Source organism: Vanellus vanellus (assembly GCF_965231255.1).
Source record: "Vanellus vanellus genome assembly, chromosome: 5".
Classification (NCBI taxonomy): Eukaryota; Metazoa; Chordata; class Aves; order Charadriiformes; family Charadriidae; genus Vanellus; species Vanellus vanellus.
Window position 1 is genome coordinate 27,117,816 of NC_138910.1, and position 12,139 is coordinate 27,129,954.

The 12,139-nt window shown below is 35.6% G+C and overlaps 1 protein-coding gene across 1 annotated transcript in view; it reads right to left on the minus strand.

Moving 5' to 3' along the window:
• Positions 1–12,139, minus strand: part of SESTD1 (SEC14 and spectrin domain containing 1) — a 59,201-nt gene that overhangs the window by 24,976 nt on the left and 22,086 nt on the right. The window contains exons 6-7 of the mRNA XM_082484130.1: positions 11,822–11,912; positions 9,660–9,773 (exon numbers count right to left, since the gene is read on the minus strand). Coding sequence (XP_082340256.1) covers positions 9,660–9,773; positions 11,822–11,912 — 205 coding nt within the window. The remainder of the gene's footprint in view (positions 1–9,659; positions 9,774–11,821; positions 11,913–12,139) is intronic.

The following is a 12,139-nucleotide window of genomic DNA, read 5'->3' on the forward strand; positions in this document are numbered from 1 at the left end:
CAAGGGTTTTGTCTTCTACTACTTCAGGACAATTTAGACCTGTTTAGATCACTAGACAAATTTGATATACCCAATTGTTGATGAAAATACTACGTTTCTGAGATGGGTTTTGAGATCAAAAGCCATTCAAGTCAACCATTGGTCTTCTTTAAAAACCAAGAAGTTGAGGTTGCGCAGTTTCCATCCTTGGAAGTTTTTCAAGGCCCAAATGGATAAACCCTGAGTAACCTGGTCTAATCTCAGATGATCCTGCTTGGAGCAGGAAGTTGGACTAGAGACCTCCTGAGGTCCCTTCCAGTTGCATTTACTCTGTGATTTTTCAATTCTTACAACTAAAGAATCCAGAATTCCAAACAAATGGTCTAGTATTTAATACGTACAGGAACATCTTCCAGCAACATTCAGCAAATGTAGGCTATTCTCCTGTATTCTTAATGCTGCCATAAATGGAATTATCTTGTAGTTTCTTTAAGTAATGCCAGTAAGCAGCCCAAACCCCAAACAATAGATCCAAGAAAAATAAAGCCTTTGTTATTCTTTCTTTAGGCACATATTTCTATTTTACGTCATTTTTACATTCTCTTTTCATCTCTGTGATTTCATAAAAAAGGAGAAAATAAATTTACTCTGTCAGGACATTTTGATATGGAAACTAAAGTAAATAGGGCAGCTGGTTCACGTCACTGAAACACCAGTTCTAAAAACATCAAATAGCCTGAATAAAAGGATAGACTACATTGAGACCACTTATTTCTGATTTTTTTTTAAACTGAGATCCTTCAGGAAGGACAGCAGACAATGGATATGCTTTAGAAATTGTATCAGGGAAACATTGTTAAAAAATGTTTTCTCTTGCAAAGCAAAGCCTGCCTGTAACAAATATATTAGCTAGATGAGAAAACAATCCTCCGACAAAAAAAAAAAACAAACAACAAAAAAACCAAACACCTCACCCCACAAGTGGGGTTCTAGAGCCAGACTAGTGGCAGTACTAATGTAACACCCTCCATATGCTTTAAATTAGCAGCTTTGCTATTTCTAGGTGTCAAAAGTACAATTTGCCTCTCTGAAGCTTCTGAAATACTTTTTAAATCAGCTACTACAGATTCATAGTCCATAAGAACACAGACAGAGAGCCAAAGAAACAAGAATGTTGAAAAACAGGAGGTGTGATGTTGCACAGGGAGAAGACACTTCTCTTTTAAAGATACAAATTCTACTTTAACTTCAGCACCTATAGCATGCAAACTTTGGCTCTCAAAAATTGCTAAAACTTTTCAAAAGCCAATCACAGTAATTGTCTTTGACCTTTTGTGAAAATAAATGTCAAATCACCACATCCTGAAAAACAGTTTTCCTTTATGAATCAGCATGCCACCTTTGCATTTGAATTTCACACTTCAACATATTGTCTATTGTGCTTCACAAAGCTTTTAGTCACATGGGCTCTTCAAAATCCTCAATAGCTTAATGCTTTGTTAATAGCGTACTTTGAATTGTTTGTCATCCTTGCCTCTAAAATTACCATTACCAAACTGCACTGGACCACTAAGCAGGGAACATCTTCAATTTCTCCTCCCTTTGTGGAGAGAATGATGATAACTTTCTATTGCTTGGCCAGCTCTCAATACTCCTGGATAAGACCACGATACAGATGAGGACCATTTACGGTTATAAAAATAGAAATATCCCACTGTTTGCTTGCAACAGCGCTAATTTCTTTTTTTCCAGAGTCATGTTTTTATGTTGACTCTAGGAAAAAAAAACCGCTTTCCTAATCCAAGGTAAAAGCCTTTGGACAGCAGACTATAGTTGGATGTTAAAGTGAACAGCCTATATTTCCTAAGGGAGAAATGAATAGATCTGGGCAGATGGTAAGACAGAAAGAAAGTATAAGCTATTGAATCCTTAAATCTTGCTTCTCTTCCCACTTGATCCACCTATTTCTAAAAATGGTCACAGCTAATAAGGTGCCAGCAGTCGTAGGTTTCAAACATGTCCTGTTTGCTACCAACCAGAGTTCCTGTCATCATTATCTGTACTCAGTCCTTTTTAAAACCTAGAAGTCGTAGCAGCTCTCATCATTGCTCTACTCTAATCAGCAAACTTGCTTTGTACAATATTGCCTGCTAAAACATTGTGAAAGCCTTTGCAGAAATAACTCTGAACAGTGCTTTGGCAGAAGTAGAAGTGCTGTATTTTTGAATAAAAACAAAACAACCTTTTTAAGAACTGCCAAATAAAACAAACAAACAAAAAAAACCCCAAACAACCTACCCCATGGACTGCAAAGTCTTGTGCTTCAACTGCAAAATTTTCTTATTTCTCAGGAGTGAGACTACAGTTATTTTTTTCTAGTAACATAATTTGGACCCATTCAACAGTGCCACTAACGCTTATCTTTCATAATAAGAGCTCCAAATACTGTTTGTACAAAGCTGACATCTCTATGTCATTTGCTGTTTTTTGCAATTATTTTGATTGATCACCTGCAACTAGATAGAGGCAGATGTCAAGATCAGAGGAGAATTTGGATATTCAATAGGACATATAAACGTGCCCCCGAAATGTTAAAAACATCCATCTGAATTTACTTTCTTCAGTTTCTCTCTTATTTTAAGTAACACTCACGATCATGTGGGTACCAAGAGATGCTAGTCATGAAATTAGATGCATCCTTAGAAAAAGAAAGAGACTCTAAGAATAATAAAATGTGTATATTATACACAGTATTAGCTGTTTGATGTTATGCAAAAGTGATAGAAATGCAACTAATGACAAGAACATTTATGCATACAGTAATATACATAAAGTTTAAATTGTCTGTTCCGATTTGTCACATTGCAAAGTAACTGACTACAAATTTAGTTACTGTAAGAGAATACATTAAGGTATTCACCCAATATGAACAGAACATCACTGCCTCATTTACTAATTTTAATAAACATCAAAATATTCAATACTTTTTTCATTTATTTACTGGAACATATGAACCTGTCACCCCCAAAATACTTTTTTAAAAAGAACATTAATAAAGCATGCTAAAAGCTCATAATACTTATCTGGCTGCCGATTGAATGAAATTTGTCCAAAATTACTAAACAGGCATAAGTAGAGGAGTTTTTCTTAATTTCCCAAAAATCCTGCCAAGAAACACTGGGAAGCACTGATAGCTCTTCTCCTCACAGTTTGGTTGACACTTATAAAATGCTAAATCTTGATAAAGTCCTTTGGGCTCAATATTAAAGCTGTTTTCTCAGTGGATTGATTCTTGATGATTTGTTATGCCAGTAGCTTACATATCCAAACAGCTTTGGAAAAATACAGGGAAAGCTTCAATGAACAAGCAAAGATTTTGAGAAAAAAGTTTGCGCTTCAGCCTGTGCAGAAATCCAATTTGAAGAATGCTTATGTTTATTTTTCACGATACACTGAAGGGTCCTCTTGTACAAATACAACAACTTTTTTTAAGTGTGCATCCTAATTTTTTTTCTAAAGAACAATTGGATTCACCTTCAGCATTTGTTTTTTGGAAAGTTAGCTGTGCTTATTCTCCAGCAAAGTCAGCTGCTGAAAAAACTTAAATAGGGCCTCAACTATTTCCCTGGTGATTTTTAAAAGCTAACTATGGCACTTTTAACAGACAAACCATAGCTGCCCATATATATGGTCTGACAGTGATTCATCGCCACAAAGCTGTAAAGCAAAGACTTCCTCTTCCTGAGGAGAAGAATACTATTGTTTCATGATAAATGTTATTCCAATCCATTTTTTGAAACACCATTTGATTAAACATCAAGTGGGATAGAGTGTTACTTGTGAATATGGAACACTAATCTATACAATGATCATCTGCTTTAATGTTACACTGAGAAACACAAGTTAAATATTTATCTGGCTGGTATCACACAGAAATCTGGCATACTGGAAACCCAAGAGCAGCTACCGGAATCTAGATATACACTAGACTAACTGTCAACTCCACTCTCAGTAACTGTCTCCTTCACTTTCCAGCACTCACCGTTTTGCGCACTCATTCACCTTCCCCTCCAGGGTTCATCATAATAATTAGCACACTATCTTTTTTCCATGCTGGAGAAGAGATTAATAGGCACACACAGTCTTATATTTTCCAACACACCCTTCTTTAGGACTGAATTTAGAACATGATGTAAATGCAGGCTTACGTATGCCAGCTCCAAAGGGACAATTCCCTGATTTGGCCGAGGTTTTTTTAAGAAAGGACCCATTGCCTCCAGTGTTAAAACAGCAGCAACAAAGATACATGGCAGATGAAAGGAGAGATGCATTTAAATCAACATCATTTTGATAAAAAATTGGAACTCCTATACGTATTTTTGGGAAAGTCCATGAAAGCTACACATTTTGGTGCCTCAGCATTAAAACACCAGCCTAGAAGATATGATACAAAAATTAAAGATTTCCTACAAAGTGTTATTCATTCTTCATTCTGTGGAGCAATACTCTGCTTATTAGCATTATTCTTAAAAGGTAAATTGGGGATGACGGTGCTACAGTTACTTTACAAGTAGAATACTGAGAGCTAAGATATACAGACACATGGAGTACCAATAGTTAATTTCAAAATACAAGAACAGTATAAAAAGCTCTTGCAGTCACACAGTAGAACGTTTTGGACCACAGTATGTTTTCAATAGCATAAAAAAAGAGTATATATAAAAGTTTGGGATGAGGATTTTTTTATTTTTTGAACACGAAGGATTGCTTTAACCACATAACAGGCGTTTAATCACTTTCAGAATAAAGACCATTAGTCTAGAGAAGGTAGGTATCTACTTAGGTAGGTACCACTGACTTAGGTAGACAGAGAAAAGTTACTTTACTTCAGCTGGGGACTAATATGAAAACCTGTGGCCTAATCACATTGGATTTAGCCTTTTCAGTTGTTTTCTTAAGCAGTTCCTACACTTTTAAACAAATGACAAGATCTTACTAGTTATTTTTCAGCTACATAATGTGGAAAAAGCAAGTCAGCTAGCTAGTATTTCTTTCAGACCGATTCTTATATGCAAGTATACGGACCCTAAACAGGTTGATATGCAGAAAATTTTCACAGAAAAAAGTGATTTTTAGGTTGCTATACTCCTCTGTATACTGATGACTTGACATTAGAGACCTGAGATCTTCCAGAGCATATTCTGCTGATATACGATAAGAGATTTCTGACACTATTACTACAGACTTAGAGTTGTTAGCTGCTACAGTGCAAGTGTGAAACATTTAGACCTACTCAGACTTTGGACTTCAGGACCATCAGGATCCTTTTGCTATATACTCTGATTTTTCCAGCTAGTTCACCACCATTTTTTGCCCTTTGTTTTTTTTTTTTTTAAAAAGCTCTCAGTTTCTTATCTCATAATCCTAAGTGAACTTTTAAATCTTGCTCCATGATTTCCACAAGGGTAAGAACAGCAAGCACACTTTCTTCCTCCCTGCTTTTGACAAACTGATTTTCAAAGCACTGATCTAATATCTAAACCAGACTCAGAGATTATTTTTCCTCCCAGTCCCTTAAATGGGGATGGGCCTATACAACCCCACCATGAGTTTTTTGCGTACAAACTTGTACATTTCTTCTACTTCTATGGCACACTTTTTCCCCTAGTTACCTCCATATGAGAAGTTCACAATCAAATACAACACGCTACAGCTACTAAGAGCTATTTGTTTCACATCACTGTGTGGAACATATTAATAAAAAGCAACATCAAACCCTATTCTTCATTCATTGAAAAACATTAACAGTATTAAGTATGAATGCAACATACGCAATATTTCAGCTGAAAGACACCCATGGAACAAATTATTAAGACAACTCTCCTGTTATGAAGCATGGGCACTGGAACAGAAAAAAACTGCTTCAATGAAAACATGAAGTAGTTGCTAATAAGCGTTTTAGGGAGGAATAGAGGGACAGAGGAAAGCTCTGCTGAAGGATGAATTGGAATTGACCTGAGGCAGGTCCAAAACCAACACTAATAATAACCAGGAATAAGGAGATGCACATTTACTCAGCTGAATCAGCCCACCTCTTTATACTTATCCACCCAGTAGCCTTTTGATCTCAGTTCCCACATTCACTTTCAGAGCTTTGCTACTCATCATCACCACATCTCACTGAAGCAGAGGATTTCTGCCTTTGAATAAAGGCAGGCATTGTGATTAATGGCTTCATATAGCGATATTAAGCAAGGTATTAAAAACAGATCAGGCAGCAGGAAATAGAAGGTAGATGTGATGCCGCATTAGAAATTAGAGATCACAGTGACACAGCACTTCAAATAAAATTAGATTACACTGAAATGCATAAAAAACTTGATACTTTCATTTAAATTTTTACATCATATTTATTTCATTGGTGCAAAAGCAATCCTGAATTTTCCAAATAGTTATGCAAATCTAACCTGTGATCCAAAACACAAGTTGGGTGTTGCTTTGTTTTTACTGCCAGTAATGTACAATTATGCAGCTCTAGTTTTATGCATGAGTTAGAGGCTTCCATAGCCTTATCAGTGCTCTGCACTCGTATCAGGAACAGAGCAAAGACATACTACTGTCTCTAACACAAATATTTGGAGCACAGAGAAGGTGGGTCATTTTTACTGAGCCAGTTTTCCTGATCACAACCACGTAACAGATAACCAAGAGTTATTGAACGGTGAAGAACAAAGGCCTGCCTAATACCAAGGGTGATTCTTCATTATCTGGGAACGCACAAGATTTTTCCTACTGTTGTCTCAGTCTTCCCTGTCTTTTAATAATGAACTCATATTCTTAACTGGCGTTATTGCACAGGAAAAAAACAAAACAAAACACAAAAATCCCCCAAAGTGCAAGATACAAGGAAAAGCCATGAGCTGGAACAGTACCACGCACTCTCTTTAGAAACATCTGTAGCAACTCTATACCAACAGCTGCTAACTATCCAACATCAGTTAGATGACAACTGCCCCAAAGCTGATGGTAGCCCCTCATGTAAGCAAGCAGTCTCACCCTGTTTCAGTGCTCCTAAACTAGGTGGAAGAGAAACTCAAGAACAAACACCTATCAACCAAAATGAGAATTCAGCAACTACCTGTTATCATCCTCTACTTGTACAAACTTCTGATCTGCCCACGTATCGAGCCAAGATACCAAGAGGCATTAGGGAACAGATCTGAAGTTTTCCTCCTGTCTAGGAAGCAGCTGCTCTGTTTTAATGCTATAACTATTTTTCTTGTAAAATGATACGTCACTGACTACTTTCCTTGCAATTGATACATTTTGATACATGTCTGCATGAAATGCATCTCTAAGACTTTATTTTCTTCTTCCTAAAACTTCAGAACTATTAATTTAAGAGTACCTTGATCAGAATTTCAGGTCAGGGAGAAGTGTTTATGATTCAGTCATGACAAAAGTCGTTTAGAAACAGAAACCAAAAGGGTTAGTTACACAACTCCAGTTGTCTATGCCAACAATGTCAACATCATGATTGGCACAGAACATGCTTCATAAAATTACTAAGCTTACTAAATTTCATTACAGAAATACCATTTAATGACTGTTAGCCAATCCTTAAAATCAAACAATAAAATACTTTTGTTTTCATAACCATGTAAAATTATCCCTGCTTCGTGAACATATTTTCTATAGGCTTTCTGCTTATTTGTCTAGAACTAGATTCTAACTGAGTCATACTAAAGAAAAAAGCAAGAAGCATCTTCTAGAGGATTAATTTCAAAATTGGCAACACCATGATGTATACAGTAACAACCACTGTACAAAATTCTTTTATACTACAACTTCAAAGGCTTACTGAACTTGTCCAAGGATCATATTTACAGGTGTGCAGGTGGAAAAAGAGAGCCTAAATCAGACAGTAGGGGGGTTCACCTTTATTACTGCCACTCTCTGGACTTCGGTGTTTACCTTACGTCCTGAAAACGAATATTGCAAACTTAAGTCTCTTTCTAAACACAAGCTCTTAAATCATCCTTTTGAGTACAGATGGTTGGTTCAGTCTCTTTTTTAATTCTCATCTTGGATGTGCTCCAAACAATAGGCTAGTTTATAAGAGGAGGACACCACCATACTCATGGTTTTGATTAAAGAAGCTATGAATGAGCTGCTATGTGCTGAACTTCAAGCAGGAAATATACTTTGACCACATCTCCTTGCCAGTCCCTTCAAGGTATTCGGGTGAAGGGACAGACAGACGTCTGTGAAACCCAAGAGAGTTTAACTGTAATGTAAGTCACAAGGTTATCATAGTTGGAACCACTTCTAGTAGCAAAATTGCAGGCACTTCACTACCTCTATTAGTGAATATCTTGCTGGCTGCAGGCTTTCAAACACACAAGTGACTGTTCAGAAATTGTTTGGGTTGCTCTGTTGAACCTGGGCTACTTTTCAAATCTGTCTTTAAAGAATTACTCAAAAAGATGAAATGATCTTCGTCTGTAAGATAAACAGCCTAAAGGCAAACATGTAGGATTTCCTTACTTACAAGACTCCAAAGCAGATTACAAAAAATGAAGTAATGTAATAAAAGTAATCTTAAAGCAGATTCGAAATAAAAAAATAAAAGTTTTGTCATGTGATTGAAAATAGGAATCTTACCCTCTACCCCCACACTCCTTCAGAGTACTTTAACATGCAGGAATTGTTTCCTAAAATGAGCCACCTATTCCAGGTAAAGTCTGATACAAGACATAACAAGACAAAATTCATATGAATTATCTCTGGATGACAGAGTCTTTAGGTTTATATTATTTAGCAGTTATGTAACCTTTCAGCTGCCACTTTCCAATGCTCATTTTCCCTGAACTAAGTTTTCTACAAGAGTATTCAAGAATGTTATAGTCTTACCATAAGAATTACACAGCATTGGACAAGGTTGCAAAATGCTTTTCTAGTCAAACTTTTTCACAAAAAAGATGCTCTCTAAGCGTTTTGTTGTACAAAACAAGTAGACATTTTAGTATTTGGTGAGCACAGTGAACCTGTTGTAGTTCAAACAAGATTAGCTTAAAAAATGACTGGAAAGATTGAGGATACAGATTATTTTCTACAAACAGGAAAAAAGATAAGAGTAGAACTGCTAACATTAGTGCATAATCTCTTGTACACACTCTGCCTCACAAGTTATGAAAAATATCAGCTTATATTTTGCAAACCAAAGGGACCTATAACCTTTGTTACTAATGCCAAAGAACCCAAGAAATGAGAGAAGATGCATGCAACAGCAATGAGATGTTCTTCAAAATGGTTACTACTGATTTAAGTGACAACATGCATCTCTACAGTCTATTACAGAAGAATCAAAGAAAAATGACCACCAAACCCTGTACAAGAATTTCTTACTCAAAACATCCACTATATGTATTGAATACACTATATTGTATTTATCGTCTTGCTGGGCAAAGAATTAAATGCCATACATTTCTAATTTGAGACCTATTTCATTTAACATTCTTATTAAAGAGGAAAAAAGTTAAAGGCTACAGTGGTTTTTTAAGGATATCCACAATGCATCTGGAATAGAAATATTTTTAAAGAGACCTTAATTTTCATCCAATTATTCTAGTATTCCAGAAATGGTATTTTTGACTGAAGTACAGAGAAGTTCTACATACCTCAAAGCCAAGTCTATCTTTCTCTTTCCAAAAACAGAAATGTGTAACCTTCTTATCCCAAAATTCGTCTGGCTTTACTACACAAACAAGTGACACCTCAGCTGGAACAACGTTCTGTAAAACAAATGAAAAAATAAGTAAAACATTCAAGATTAAACCTTCATTTCCCACAGAACTGAATTCCACTTATATGTCATCACCTATTCAAGAACTCGAAATTTACAGACAGAAATTAAACTATGTCTCCTGCATCTATGTCACATATTGGCTTTATCCTGCCTTGTAGTAGATAGCACTAAATTTCATAGCAAAGTCGTGTAAAAACAGAAAAGAAAATCTAACTTCTTTACTCCCAGTCCTGAGGCCTAACCATTAGTTTGTGCTACATCAGTATAGAAAACCACAAATTATTGGCTAGACTTTATTTTATTTATGGCATTTCATTAAAAAAAAATGTTAAGGACACGGCTTTCTACCAATGTCATTTGCAATGTAGAATGAAACAGTAATCATAAAGTTAGGAGAGAATTGTATACTTTGTTATTAAATCACATGTGAAAAGATTATATCCTACACTTCTCTCGTACATATTGCTTAGACCAGAATAAAAGGGCTTAACATTAACATTTCAGCATATGAATTCATAAAAGCGTTACCAGGAAAACATTCCTCAGCCTAAACAAGTAATTTCAGCTACCAAGCTGATTTTATGTTGTCACATTGAATATAGATCAAGGAACAAAGACTCTTGATTACACCCAAGTCATCAGCTATAGCAATGAGCAACAGTTAGATAATCACAGTACTGACATAAAGGTGACACAATCCCTGGGATTTCTCTTCAAGTACCTTGTTTTATTTATAAAAATATAATTCTGAAAAAGTTAAATACATCCAACTCAGCAATCATAGCACTGAAAAAAAAAAAACAAACTTCATTCTTGCATCATTTTAATGAATATGCAAAAACTATTTAAAAGTAGACAGTATTTTTAACACAGAAGTGTCCAATTGATAACCAACCAGCACCTCTGAGAACTACGTGAGTCCAAGCAGAGACAAATCTCAAGTGGTCTGCACAAGTTATTAGTTTACATAGGAAATTCTTCTTTATTGCTTCCTTATCAAATTAAAGATACAGATGTGCAACTTATGTTTCTGCAGGCTTTACACCGGCAGGAAATGTGCTGATGGGAAGCCAGTGAAATCTGAGCATAAACAAATAGCTACCTTCCCCACAAGCTGAAGTTCCCACTAAATGTCACAACTGCACATTAGCTGAACTGAAAGCTCAGTCAAGATCATAATCAGAATAGGCAGATCCAATTACTGTAACTCTATTACTACGATGCCATCTTAGTCAAGAATAGGTGAAAGACACCTTGAAACAGACTTAAAACCCCAGGAGCAACAATGAGCCAGCAGGACAAGAAAATGAAATTATTCATATTTGACACACTTTCTGAGGCTTCATCTCAGTCTGAGAGGAAAACTGCTCCGATAAAGAGAATCCATCTGTGCAGTAAGAAAGGTAGTAGTAGCTCAAGTTCTCTAATCTATTCAGAGGGCTGTACCTTGTATTTTCTTTGACCAATGAGACCAAAAAAGAACGTATACTGTTTAGCAGAAATAAGACTTTATTGTAACCCCACAGTTCTGAAAAGTTATTATTATAAGTTGTTATGAATTTCTTTAATTGAGAATTGGCACTTGTTTTTTTTCTTCTCCAACTTTGTATAGTATACAGAATATAATTTGTGATTGGGACTATTATACACGACAAAATCAACTATAGACAATTCCAGTGGAAACCAAGTACTACAGCATATCGCATCAGAACCCACTCAGCTGCACTGACAGTGTGAACGGTTGCCCTGAAGACTTTCCTCTACTCACAGCTGACAATACCAGGAACATATTTCTGTTTGGTTTTTTTGTTTGTTTGTTTGTTTTAACTAATTGCATAGTTAAAAGTGTATCATACGCTTTCAGACTGTTTCTTTTTGCACAGAACTCTGTCACAGAACCACGTTTTGTGATTTTAAAAAGCCATAAATTGTCTATTTCCAATAAAGAAATTACTGCCTCTATAATAAGACAGCTATTGGATTCACGTCTACAAAACTAATCAGTCAACTATGAATGTATAAAACTGTATTTACCTGTAGCATTAACACAACAGTCTTTACCACGTTCCATTGAGATTTTCTGCCATCCACTATCACAGTAAATCCTCTAGCTTTACACTTCTCACTAAAAGAAAAACACATTAAAAAAATAAAATTCATGAACAAGTGTCATATCACAATGACTCTGAGTTTCAACTCTACTGAAGAATACAACTACATAGCTTTCTTACTTATAAAAATAATGTCTTAAAAACCTTAGGTTTACTCATTCAGAAATAACTTTCAATTTTAATACTCAAGCATATTAATAGATATTCCAAATAACAATTTTTCAGTAGTACTGAAGTGTAT